General features: G+C 34.7%; 2 protein-coding genes across 2 annotated transcripts; both read left to right on the top strand.

Annotated features, from left to right (window-relative positions):
* Positions 1 to 412: 412 nt before the first annotated feature.
* LOC145017137 (uncharacterized) lies at positions 413 to 3,757 on the top strand. Its single transcript, XM_078975212.1, has 2 exons — positions 413 to 713; positions 1,351 to 3,757. The coding sequence occupies exon 2, from the start codon at positions 1,406 to 1,408 to the stop codon at positions 3,458 to 3,460; it is 2,055 nt and encodes a 684-aa protein (XP_078831338.1). The 5' UTR covers positions 413 to 713; positions 1,351 to 1,405; the 3' UTR covers positions 3,461 to 3,757.
* A 6,832-nt stretch (positions 3,758 to 10,589) lies between these two features.
* LOC145015125 (E3 ubiquitin-protein ligase CIP8-like) lies at positions 10,590 to 11,927 on the top strand. The gene has a single exon (XM_078973574.1). The coding sequence runs from the start codon at positions 10,591 to 10,593 to the stop codon at positions 11,776 to 11,778; it is 1,188 nt and encodes a 395-aa protein (XP_078829700.1). The 5' UTR covers position 10,590; the 3' UTR covers positions 11,779 to 11,927.
* Positions 11,928 to 14,703: the final 2,776 nt, after the last annotated feature.

Raw genomic sequence — 14,703 nt, 5'->3', positions numbered from 1 at the left:
GTAGAACGTGGAGAAAACAATTAATGAAAAATAGAAAACATACGAAAGGTTTTGACAAAACCATGTCCTTATAAAAACGATAATTATATAATACTAAATATGATCTATACAATTTATTACGTTAATATGCTATATTTTTTTACTGGAAACCAATAACCGAATTTTACGATTGATTGTCGTAAATGTCCAACTAGGTGCCCTAGTATATAATTTTCCTACTATAGAAATCAACTAAATGAATTCATTTATTCAATTGCTTGTTTTGAACCCAACCATGTTGAAGGGGACACAATTTGGGTTTGGTTTGCATGGGGAAAATACTTGGGGTCTAACTTTGTAAAAATCGAAAAATATAGGGTTCTTTTTGTAAGTTGTTTCATTAAGAAAACGAAAGAAAACAACTGCACTGCACGAAAGCAACGTTTGCAACATCTCTCTCTGGTCCGGAAAAAGGCAACACACCACCGCACCTGTACCCACAGAAAGTTAGGGTTTCGTGAAAGAGAGAGAATTTGATGAACAGATGCTGTAAGGGGTATTTCAGTATTCAAATTTAACCCTTTATAGCCTAGAGTAAGAGGAAATTTTGGAGAGAGAATCATCGCCATGGTATTCCAGCGACAGCCACGAAGTTTTGAAGCTTTTTTAGTGCTTTTATTCTAGCTATCGCCCTCTAAAGTTTCTAGCTTCTCCTGGTCTCAATTCCAAAACAGGTAATTCGTTCAGTTCTGTGTAATTATTTGTTGATTGCTATAGTTTTTAAAATTTGGGTTTTATCGTTGGAGGAAATTTTGAGTAATTACTGTTTTCGAAAAAAGTTTACGTGAATCTATATATGTGATAATAATCTGTTCATACACGCCAAAATGCCTAATTCGGAGATTGAAATCTTCTATTTAGGGGTTTGTATTCTTTCGAACATGTTCGTTATTATTGAACCTTTTTTCGATCGTCTTTACTTGCTAACTTTTTTGTTATAAGATAATATCATTGATTGTTTTTGGTTTGCGGTGCTTTGTATTCATGGGTTTATTTGAACTACATTTGGTGGATTTAGTTGCGATTCAATCTGAGCATGATTTCTAAGAACATCAGTTGATATGGTAATTTTGTGTTTTGTTATAACTTATAACTTATAATCTAGGTCTATTAAAGATCATGCTTGGTTATGGTGGTTTTCCTTTATAACTTGCAATTTGTGTTAGACAATGTATCTCTTGTTTCTAATTTTTGATTTTTTGGGAAGAACAAAGTAATTAGAAAGTTATAAATCACTCTTCATGATACATTACATTTACATATGGTAAATAGTATCATTCGTTTGTTAATTTTACATTGTAATATTTGCAGTGTACAGGGTAAAATATTTATGGTTTCTGAACAATGAAAGGGTAATTTTTACATTATGGCACTAGAAGACTTCTTTACCTCAATCGAGTTAAAAAATGGACTCACATCTCCTGAAAGAGTCAACAACCTCATCACAGCAATGCAGAAAGATCAAGACTCTATAGTCAACAATCTTGATGAAGCAACCCAGCAGTGGTCTACTGTAGCACGCACTATCGCAGCCACAGAGGATCACAACTGCCTTAATCTTTTTATCGATTTAAACGGATTATCTTTCATTGATAAATGGCTCAAAAATGATGCTGATGGCATCCTTTTTGAAGAATCAACCATTGAGTTCTTGAGAGCACTTGAAAAGCTGCAGATAGATAACCAGAAATCATTGGATTCTGGAATTGGCAAAACCATGCAGAATCTTGTTAATCATGGTAATTCTTTGATTTGTGAAAAAGCTAAAGTGTTGTGTGATAAATGGAAGCTAAATCAGGACAATGATGTTAAAAACCTTGAAACAATGCCATTGATAGTAAGCAATGAGGAGGCCACAACATCAGATAGATCAATGGACAAAGTACGCACGAATCAGGAGCCGACACCTGGCGATACAAATCTTTTGGTAAAGTCTGAAACCCTCGATTCTAAAACAGAGAGTCCGTTAGAACAAATAGCTTCAAGTGCTGACGTGGACAATGTTATGGATTCTTCTGGAAAGATGGATGTAATAGGTGATAAAGATGAAGACATGGTGGATTTCCAAAGTACAATGTCATTAAAGACTCCAAACCAAATTGAAAGCCCAAAAACGTGTTCGAATTCAGAAAGCGAGAGGGAAGCTGAGAATGAAGAAAATGGTTCACGTTTATTTGAATCATCAATGAACAAGAAGACATCGGATTTGGAATTAGATTATGGAATCATAGATCCTTTAGAGGTTGCTAGACAAGTAGCTAATGAAGTAGAAAGAGAAGTTGATGATTCCAGGGAACGAAGTTGTAGTACTTCCGAGGGTCCAAAAACTCCGGAATCCACAATTCCGGAAGAAACTCCACCTGTCACGGGCTCGAAACATCCCACAAAAGAATCCGAAACCCAAACCCTTGTTTCTAAACCTGACGTTACCATGTCTCAAGTTTCCGAAGTGGCTCAGGAATCGGAATTCAACACCGGAAAGGGAATCCATGGTGGGTTTGATCTGAATCAAGAAGTTTGTTCCGAAGAAGTCGACGATATAAATCCGGTCTCGATCTCATCGACAGTGTCCGTTGTTTCTGCTTCCAGAGCAACCGCAGCATCGGAATTACCAATTACGCCCTTGCAATTCGAGGGTGCTCTAGGGTGGAAAGGCTCCGCTTCCACCAGTGCATTTAGACGGGTCCCGGAAAGTGAAAAATCCGGGCCCCACAACAACTCGAAACATCAACGTTCGGATTGTCTCGATATCGATCTCAATGACAATGTTCCTTCTGGGGAGGAATCGTCTGTGGAGGCGGGGCCCACGAGACCGGAAAGACCGCAGTTGGATCTCAACAGTATCGGTGATGAAGCTGCTGATGTGGCGCGTTCCGATTGGTGGCAAAGTCCGTCTGTTTCTTCTTCTTCATCATCAAAACAACCTTCTAGAAACATCGATTTGAATTTGACACATCAGCCACAAGAATCTGTTATTTCCATTTTTGGCACAAAAGTTGAGGTGAAAAACAAAGATTTCCAGAATCTTCCGCAACCTTCCGGAAGGTTTACGAAACCAACAGCCGATTTCAATATAGCGAAAACACATTACAACAATCAGCTTTTTTATAACAGTTTTCCACCGGGGCCCGCAATGTTTTTCTACGGGTCGCCTAGTGGGCCTGGTGGGCCCGTCCAGTATATGGTTGATTCAAGAGGGGGCCCGGTGGGACCACAATTTATGGGCGGTTCTTCGCCGTCATTGCCTTTTATGGTGAACGTGGCGGCAGGTGGTGGGTCTGGTGGTGCACCGCCAGGTCCGACACTGCATAACTTTGATCTGAACACAGGCTTGTCTATTGTTGGAGGGAAAAGGCGTGAGCCTGATGGGAGATGGGATTTTTTTCCGGTGAACAAACACCAGCAACCACCGTGGAGGTAGTGGTTTGTTTTTTTTTTTTAATATATTACAACAACTCAAATAAAGAGTCTTGAAGAGTTGTTTATTGGGAAGAGTGAAGGAGGAAGGATTTGGTGATTCTTATTTTTATCAGATTAATTGACAAAAAAGAAAAAGGAAATAGGTTTATTTTTGGTTACAGACGTTTATTTGGTTTTTAAGTTTTGAGTATTTGATAGAAGGGTGCTTTTGGAATATACGACTTTGTTACATGTAGCTGTAGTTTCGTTTTCTCCGTATTATATCAAAGGAAATTAGAGAAACCCTCCCATTTCAAGATTTTCTGTTTCCTTCGTATAATTAGGTTGTGTATAATTAGACATTTATTTGGTTTTTTATGCTGACTTCGTTTTTATCTTAAGCTGCCAGCTTCCTTTTGTCTCCAAAAAGGGAATTTTGAAGTTTGCATATAGAAACCAGTTTTAATTTTTTAGACTCATTATTTTATTCTAAAATGACTACATAAACAATAACAAAACCCCAGCCCCAAGGAAAAAAAAGGCAAAAGAAAAATAAAGGAACGAGACCAGCTCACTCTCATTGATCTTGTGCATATGAAAACGACAAAAGTAAATAAGACACAAGGGTAAACAAGTGAATGTTGTATGCATACACGTAATGGAAAAGAAAGAAAATATTAGCAATATATTCCAAAAAAGAGCTAACAAAGTAGATGGTAAAAGTAAAACTAAGCGACGAACACAAAACAGTGGAAAAAGAATTTAGTACGTAGATCACTCATATACTACTGAATGGGTTACCGAATGGGGTTAAGATCTTGTTTTAAATTTACACATCATCATATATATGAGGTCTTGTCAACCATAAAAACCAATTCCTTCAAGTTTAACCATATACTATCTTTCCACTTCCTTTCTCAAGCATCTTCTCCTCCATACACATTTGATAATGATTCCCTACACCTTCCTAATTACAAATTATTGGTTATTTTTTATGGACACGTCTGAACCATCACCACTCCTAGTGTTTTTTTATTGTCGTACTTAGCACCATGTTCAACAAAGTTCTACAATATGTCTACATCAACATCCTTATTTCCACATCATCCTTCTTCCTAATGTGCTCCTTTTTAATCGATCGACATTCATACACATACAACACAGGAGGCCTTACGCCTGTCATATATAAATTACCCTTAAATTTCAATAGGATCTTCTTGTTGCGCAAAGCTCATGTAGTTGCTCTCTACTTTAAAAATCTCATTTTTATGCGGTAGATAACATCTTCATCGTCCCCTTCGGTATGGATCTGTATTGATAAAAAACTTAAGTACATGAAACGTTCCTTTAAGCCCAGGACATGCTCACCAGTACACAATTATACCACTTCCGCATTTTATTCTCAATGTATTTACACCATAGATAATTCGTTTTAAATATGTTGGTCAGAAACCTATTTTCTTCTAACAACAACTTCTAGTTATAGATATCCAACTTAGCATTCAACTCAGTCCTTGTTGGGTCTTGTGGAATGAAAGATGTTGTGTTTGAATTCTTATGCAAAAGGGATTTCATAGTTTATATGTTTCAGTCTTCATATGTAAATGTAAAATGTTGCGTTAAGTTTCAAATGTTGGTGTTCATATATTTTGTACATGGGTTTCGCAGTTTGTATTGGTTTATTTTGACAACTATGATTAGCTTGAGAGAGAGAGAGAGAGAGTCTTTTAATAGCGTTCTTACATCAGTTGTAATCGAGTGCTTTACTTTTTTTTAATGCAAATAAGATATTATTTATTTTGATGTATTATTATAGAATCCACCGATCCTACGGTCCTACAAAAATGATTTCCTTAGAAAAGAAACATACACCTTAGTGTATCGAATGTAATGACACATGCTCTTTCAAAATTTGCAAATATTTGCACGTCTTATTTTACTGAACTTTGATGTATCGAATGGATTATAATATTCACATTTCCACAATTATTATAATAATGACATTTCTATGACAAGACAATGCAATAATTTTCTTCTTTATCCTTTAAAAAACAATAATATAACAAATAAACAAAACACAAAACAGTGGAAAAATAATTTAGTACGTAGATCACTCATCTACTACCGAATGGGGCCAAGATCTTGTTCTAAGTTTACATATCATCATATAGATGAAGTCTTGTCAACGATAAAAGCCAACTCCTTCAAGTTTAACCATATACTATCTTTCCATTTCCTTTCTCTAGCATCTTCTCCTCCATACACATTTGATAATGATTCCCTACACCTTCCTAATTACAAATTATTAGTTATTTTTTATGGACACGTCTGAACCATCATAATATTTTGCCCTTCAGTTTCTTAATGATCAACACCACTTCGCGTGAATTTTTTATTGTCGTAGTTAGCACCATGTTCAACAAAGTTCTACAATATGTCTACATCAACATTCTTATTTCTACATCATCCTTCTTCTTAATGTGCTCCTTTTAAATTGATCGACATTCATACACATACAACATAGGAGGCCTTACACATGTCCTATATAAATTTCCCTTAAATTTCAATAGGATCTTCTTGTTACGCAAAGCTCATGTAGTTGCTCTCTACTTTAAAAATCCCATTTTTATGCGACAGATAACATCTTCATCGTCCCTTTCGGTATGGATTTGTATGGATAAAAAACTTAAGTACATGAAACTCTCCTTTAAGCCCAAGACATGCTCACTAGTACACAATTATACCATTTCTGCATTTTGTTCTCGATGTATTTACACCATAGAAAATTCATTTTAAATATGTTGGTCAGAAACCTATTTTCTTCCAACGATGACTTCTAGTTATAGATATCCAACTTAGCATTCAACTCAGTCCTTGTTGGGTCTTGTGGAATGAAAGATGTTGTGTTTGAATTCTTATGCAAAAGGGATTTCATAGTTTATATGTTTCAGTCTTCATATGTAAATGTAAAATGTTGCGTTAAGTTTCAAATGTTGGTGTTCATATATTTTGTACATGGGTTTCGCAGTTTGTATTGGTTTATTTTGACAACTATGATTAGCTTGAGAGAGAGAGAGAGAGTCTTTTAATAGCGTTCTTACATCAGTTGTAATCGAGTGCTTTACTTTTTTTTAATGCAAATAAGATATTATTTACTTTGATGTATTATTATAGAATCTACCGATCCTATGGTCCTACAAAAATGATATCCTTAGCAAAGAAACATACACCTTAGTGTATCGAATGTAATGACACATGCTCTTTCAAAATTTGCAAATATTTGCACGTCTTATTTTACTGAACTTTGATGTATCGTATATAATTATAATATTGACATTTCCACAATTATTATAATAATGACATTTCTATGACAAGAAAATGCAATAATTTTCTTCTTTATCCTTTAAAAAACAATAATATAACAAATAAATAAAACACAAAACAGTGGAAAAATAATTTAGTACGTAGATCACTCATCTACTACCGAATGGGGCCAAGATCTTGTTCTAAGTTTACATATCATCATATAGATGAAGTCTTGTCAACGATAAAAGCCAACTCCTTCAAGTTTAACCATATACTATCTTTCCACTTCCTTTCTCTAGCATCTTCTCCTCCATACACATTTGATAATGATTCCCTACACCTTCCTAATTACAAATTATTGGTTATTTTTTATGGACACGTCTGAACCATCATAATATTTCGCTCTTCAGTTTCTTAATGATCAACACCACTCCTCGTGAAATTTTTATTGTCGTACTTACCACCATGTTCAACAAAGTTCTTCAATATGTCTACATCAACATTCTTATTTCCACATCATCCTTCTTCCTAATGTGCTCCTTTTTAATTGATCGACATTCATATACATACAACATAGGAGGCCTTACACATGTCCTATATAAATTTCCCTTAAATTTCAATAGGATCTTCTTGTTACGCAAAGCTCATGTAGTTGCTCTCTATTTTAAAAATCCCATTTTTATGCGACAGATAACATCTTCATCGTCCCTTTCGGTATGGATTTGTATGGATAAAAAACTTAAGTACATGAAACTCTCCTTTAAGCCCAAGACATGCTCACTAGTACACAATTATACCATTTCTGCATTTTGTTCTCGATGTATTTACACCATAGAAAATTCATTTTAAATATGTTGGTCAGAAACCTATTTTCTTCCAACGATGACTTCTAGTTATAGATATCCAACTTAGCATTCAACTCAGTCCTTGCTGGGTCTCGTAGAATCAAAGATGTTGTGTTTGAATTCTTATGCAAAAGGGATTTCGTAGTTTATATGTTTTAGTCTTCATATGTAAATGCAAAATGCTGCGTTAATTTTCAAATGTTGGTGTTCATATATTTTTGTACTTGGGTTTCGCAGTTTGTATTAGTTTATTTTGACAACTATGATTAGCTGGAGAGAGAGAGAGAGAGAGAGAGAGAGAGAGAGAGAGAGAGAGAGAGAGAGAGAGAGAGAGAGAGAGAGAGAGTCTTTTAAGAGCGTTCTTACATCAGTTGTAATCGAGTGCTTTACTTTTTAATGCAAATAAGATATTATTTACTTTGATGTATTATTATAGAATCTACCGATCCTACGGTCCTACAAAAATGATTTCCTTAGAAAAGAAACATACACCTTAGTGTATCGAATGTAATGACACATGCTCTTTCAAAATTTGCATATATTTACACGTCTTATTTTACTGAACTTTGATGTATCGTATGTAATTATAATATTGACATTTCCACAATTATTATAATAATGACATTTCTATGACAAGACAATGCAATAATTTTCTTCTTTATCCTTTAAAAAACAATAATATAACAAATAAATAAAACACAAAACAGTGGAAAAATAATTTAGTACGTAGATCACTCATCTACTACCGAATGGGGCCAAGATCTTGTTCTAAGTTTACATATCATCATATATATGAAGTCTTGTCAACGATAAAAGCCAACTCCTTCAAGTTTAACCATATACTATCTTTCCACTTCCTTTCTCTAGCATCTTCTCCTCCATACACAATTGATAATGATTCCCTACACCTCCCTAATTACAAATTATTGATTATTTTTTATGGACACGTCTGAACCATCATAATATTTCGCTCTTCAGTTTCTTAATGATCAACACCACTCCTCGTGAAATTTTTATTGTCGTACTTAGCACCATGTTCAACAAAGTTCTACAATATGTCTACATCAACATTCTTATTTCCACATCATCCTTCTTCCTAATGTGCTCCTTTTTAGTTGATCGATATTCATACACATACAACATAGGAGGTCTTACACATGTCCTATATAAATTTCCCTTAAATTTCAATAGGATCTTCTTGTTACGCAAAGCTCATGTAGTTGCTCTCTACTTTAAAAATCCCATTTTTATGCGACAGATAACATCTTCATCGTCCCCTTCGGTATGGATTTGTATGGATAAAAAACTTAAGTACATGAAACTCTCCTTTAAGCCCAAGACATGCTCACTAGTACACAATTATACCACTTCTGCATTTTGTTCTCAATGTATTTACACCATAGAAAATTCATTTTAAATATGTTGGTCAGAAACCTATTTTCTTCCAACGACGACTTCTAGTTATAGATATCCAACTTAGCATTCAACTCAGTCCTTGCTGGGTCTCGTAGAATCAAAGATGTTGTGTTTGAATTCTTATGCAAAAGGGATTTCAGAGTTTATATTTTTTAGTCTTCATATGTAAATGCAAAATGTTGCGTTAAGTTTGAAATGTTGGTGTTCATATATTTTGTATTTGGGTTTCGCAGTTTGTATTAGTTTATTTTGACAGCTATGATTAACTTGAGAGAGAGAGAGAGAGAAAGAGAGAGAGAGAGAGAGAGAATCTTTTAAGAGCGTTCTTACATCAGTTGTAATCGAGTGCTTTACTTTTTAATGCAAATAAGATATTATTTACTTTGATGTATTATTATAGAATCTAACGATCCTACGGTCCTACAAAAATGATTTCCTTAGAAAAGAAACATACACCTTAGTGTATCGAATGTAATGACACATGCTCTTTCAAAATTTGCAAATATTTGCACGTTTTATTTTACTAAACTTTCATGTATCGAATGTAATTATAATATTGACATTTCCACAATTATTATAATAATGACATTTCTATGACAAGACAATGCTATAATTTTCTTCTTTATCCTTTAGGCTAGTGGGTATGGGTGCGGTCCAAGACCGCACTTCGTGCCACATAGGACACGAACACCGCTCCCAGACTGCTGTCTGGTGCGGTCTTCCAATACCGTGCATTTTGATTGGTTGAGGAAGGTAACCGTTTTTTTTTTTTTTTTTTTTTGCTTTTTCTTTTTTCTATATATATATATATATATATATATATATATATATATATATATATATATATATATATATATATATATACATATCAAATTTATTTTTTTTCACAACACAATCTCCTCTATCTCCCATTTTTTTTTTTTTTTTTTTTTAAATCACCACTCTCTCAAAAATAAAAAAAATTTAAATGTCATTTTTTTTAAGTAATCGCAATGTACTGTTTTTTTTTTTAAATTTCAAATAATGAAAAATTATGTTTTTTTAATTAAAATAGAAGTTATATTAAATTATAATAGTTAAAAAAAAATGAAAGTTTTATTAAATTAAAATATCAAAAAAAAAAAAATGGAAAGTGTGGCACCACACCCTTGGTGTGGAATGAAACCACACTTGAGTGATAAAAAGTGACATGGTGTTTATGTGGCGGGGGAGGGAGTGGTTTGGTGGCACCACTCCCTCCAGCCTTAAAAAACAATAATATAACCAATAAATAAAACATTATAATTAACAACATAATATTAGTAATAAATAAATTAGCAGTATATTCAAATATAATAGTAATAACAATTCAAAATTAAAAAATATATAGATGTTATAATTCAAAAATAAAATAAAAGAATATAGGTGTTGCAACTAAAAAGGAAAAAAATAAATAAATAAATAAATATCAAATGTAGTCTTGTCTTAATGTCTTCTACCTGTTTAGTGGAATTAAATCGAGTGTTGGATTACTCTGATGAGTCGCAATCTCACATACCATCCGACGGCTCATGTTAATCTGGATCCACTCACCATACAAAACCAAATGCCCCCACCAATTTCTTTCTCTTATCTCACCACACTTCCCACGGTGGTAATGGCCGAAAACCAACCACCGCTGCAGCCGTCATCTGCGCCGCCGCCACCACCGTCGTCTCCGCCACACTCTGGCTCCGATAATCCCGATCCCACACAATACTGGTGTTACCAGTGCGATAAACGAGTCCCCGTCGAAACCCGACCCGATGATCCCGATATCATCTGTTTCGAGTGTAAGAACGGATTTGTCGAGTCGATCTCAGTTCCTTCTCACGCTCGACAAGTCAGCGATGAAGATACTCCTGCTTTCGGCAACGAGTTCCTACAGGTGCTCAGGTTAATTGCTCAGTCGGCGCGTGAGGATGACGATCCTCCTCCTCCTCCTCCTGCAGATCATCCCGTTGGCGACAACGATTATCTCCGTATCGAGCTCGATGGATGGGATAACCGTATCCTTGACGTCAACGAGGTCGAAGAAGAGGAGGATCCTCAAGTAGACGAAGATAGGGCTCGATTTTACTATGACGATGAAGACGACGACGACGATGAACAAGAAGAAGAAGAAGAAGAGACCGAGAATCGGAACCAAGAAGAGGAGGAGACGGATGAGGATTTCGTCAGAAGAGAAAGGCGTGACGTGCTCCGTCTTCGCCTCCGCGACTTCGCGAGCCGAGCTGCAAACCGTCGTAACCGGATTCTGGATTGGGCAGAGATCCTAATGGGACTCGAGGACCAGTCTATCGAATTCAGGCTACAAGTTCCCGGAGAACACGATGGTTACATAGGCAATCCTGGAGACTACGTCGACGCAGCTGGATACGAAGCTTTATTGCAAAATCTCGCAGAGAGTGATAGCGGCGGGAGGAGAGGCGCGCCGCCTGCCGGAAAATTAGCGATCGAGAGCCTACAAACAGTCGATGTGAATTCAACTAACATGGAAATCTGTGCGATTTGTAAAGACAGAGTCTTCAATAACGAAGACAAGATCGCTAAGCAACTAGGGTGTGGACATATGTACCATGGAGACTGTATAGTGCCATGGTTGGGTTCGAGGAATACTTGTCCTGTTTGTAGGTATGAGTTGCCTACAGATGATCCTGAGTACGAAGAAGACAGAAAGAGGAGATCAATAACCATGACTGATACAGCTATCGATCATGGTTGTTCTTCAAGTTCCGGTGGTGGTGGTGATTAAGAAGTGGTATGTATGCATTTCTCATTGATGTTGTACTTGATAACTTTGGTGTTGGTTTTTCATTGCTCTTATATAAACCGATGTTAATTTATCGTGTTCTTCCTGTTGTACATACATATTTACTCAATTTGAACATTGGATTTGTCTTCTGTTTTTCTTTTGATGTATATTTAATTTAGTCATTGTCTCACTGATCTCACAACATCACATGGGTTCTTAGTTCTTTGTTTTCTGTACTCTTTTATGTGTTTGTAATAAAGCTGGAATGGATTGAATGTTCATTGCCAAAAATGGTGAACATAACGAGGATTATCTTTGACTATCTTTTCTTTAACTTTACATGATATCACAGGTAGTTTCTTCTTCCTGCTTATTCATATTGGATTTGTGATTTATGGACATGATCATGATGCAAAGAGCTTTCTGATCATGGTGTGAGTTTTGCAGTTGATGGTGTTGCTTATTGACATCAAGATTTAAGAAGCTAGTTGACACTTGATACAACAAGGTATAACTAAATTGGTACAAGTATGAAAATGAAACATATTATGTGTTTGTACAAAGTATAAAATTGCATGTCACCAATGAGATTTCCACTAACTTCCTTTATTTGACTATCAGAAACTTTTTGGCAAACCTTCTTCTTCTTCTCTCTTCTGCATAAGCATTAAGAAATATAAAATAAGCTATCCACCATGGAAATCATTTATATATTTTCTCAAAGGTAGAAAAGTCGTGTTTGCAAGCTTAAAAATATTATCCAATATATATGTAACAACACGTCTAGTATCGGTAGAAAATATTGTGAGCTTCTTACAAGCTATAAAAAACACTATTTTATCGTTTTTTTTTTTTGTTTAACCATCCAATTTTAGGTTGTGTTAAAAAACCACTAATTTTTGGATACGCTTAGAAATATTATACAACACGTCAAATATGTAAATAAGTTCGGTTCTCCGTTCATTGAATTCGCATTTTTCGGTTTTTTTTTTGGTTATACTACTGATCAGATTCTTAACAGCCGTTATGCAGGCCAAACTAAGTTATTATATCAAAATATATGATTTTTTGTTCGCTGTCTGTAATATTTATTTATTTTATTTATTTATTTTTTTAACTTTATTAATTTTATAAAAAACTATTCGGTTTTGGTTTTTATGGCTTACTTTTAGTTTTCTTGGTTAAGTATGGTTTTCAAAAGTAATATGCATGGTCCATGAGGTTTTCCATGTGTTATACGTATGTAAAGTTAAAATTATACCAATATTTATTATTTTATGATATTTTAACATATTAATAAATTCTAGGTATTATTTCTGCAAATTAAATTAAGGAAGCCCAAAAAGCTTCGAGGGATCTCGCTTTCTTATTAGCCACATCTCCTCTTTCCCTTAACTTGGCGTGAAAGCCCAATGCTCTTCCCTCCCTTCAACTTGTCGCAATCTCATTGATAACCCAATGTTACTCCCTGGTCACTGGAAGTCCCACCTCCGCCACCACAGGTTAGCTTCTCTATCATCGTCGCAACCGCCATGATCCCCAAGGTACAATTTGCCTCACCGTCATTGACATGCCACTACCGCCACCCTTTCTGTCTCTACTATCTTGTAACTCTGGCCAAATGCTACTCCCTCCCCATCGTTTCCTTATTTTTGGGTTGTTTTTCCTGTGATTTTTTTTTTGATTTACCGTGGTCATATGTTTTATTCGGTTACAAGAAAAGTTATTTTAGTTGGGGATTGGTAATTATTTTACATTTAAGATCTTGTTCAAATTTATTTCGATCATCTTGTTCCTTTTTTGATTTGGGTGTCATTTGTTATATAGTATGTACCAGTTCCGTTCATGAAAAAATATATGTTGAGCGGTGATGAAAATGCGTGGATAATGTTCTTCAAATGTGGCTTCTAGGGTCCAATTAGTAAATGATGTTGTGTGGTTGAGTTGATCAATGAGATGGAAAAGATGCTAAAAGTCACCATATTTGAGTTAAGATATAATTTGGTTTTAGTTTTTTGCTTAAAGATTTCAATTTGGTGGTGTTGATTGATAATCGGTGACAATGATGATGGTGATGGTGGTGATTGGTGATAGTTGTGATGAAAACTGAAATATAAATAAAAGTGATGGTGAGGATAGTAATGGTGGAGTAGATTGTGGTTAGTGGAGTGAGGGTGAGTTTAAGATTTTCTTTTTATTTTATTGTTTTCTTTTGTGGTGGGGGTGTTAAGGGTGATGAACTTACTAAAACAAATAACATCAATAAAAAATGAAATATGAAATATGATAAGACAAGTGAGGTACACTTGACATTTTACATGTATTATCAAAAAAAGTTTAACATGCTATTTCAGAAACCAAGTGTGTAATTTTTGGAAACCATATGGATGAGTCATGTCAAAAATTTGAAAATTGTACTAAAAGAACATATTAATGTTAACAACTATGGACCAAAATGTTAGAAAATCGGGGTGTTTAGAATACTTAGAAAACTCAGAGTTATGAATTACACATTCAGATCAAAAGTATTTCAATGGTACTCTTGAAATATTTAATTGGATCAAACTCAATTATGAGAGAAGAACAAATGATGAGGTATGATTTATGTGGGGTACCAGAAAAATGGCAAAAAAATAGGGATATAGGGTTAATCAGGTCTATCTTCGGGTTTTACATAAGGGTTAATTAGGTCTATTTTGCATAATGATCAATTAGGTCTATTTTTTGGGTTTTACATATGGATAAAACTAAGTTATGAGAGCAGAACAAAGAATGATGAAATATGATTTATTCACAACCATAAAAAAACCATCATGAAACTGCCACCAAATTTGGGTTTTAAATAAAAGTCAATCAGATTTATTTTCTCAAATTTGACCTGTAACGACCATAATTTTTCAACAAATTTTAACTTTTAAAAAACAA

Source organism: Lactuca saligna, chromosome 9 (genome assembly GCF_052625555.1).
Source record: "Lactuca saligna cultivar CGN05327 chromosome 9, ASM5262555v1, whole genome shotgun sequence".
In the NCBI taxonomy this organism is placed as follows: Eukaryota; Viridiplantae; Streptophyta; class Magnoliopsida; order Asterales; family Asteraceae; genus Lactuca; species Lactuca saligna.
This window is presented reverse-complemented; position numbering and strand designations above follow the sequence as displayed.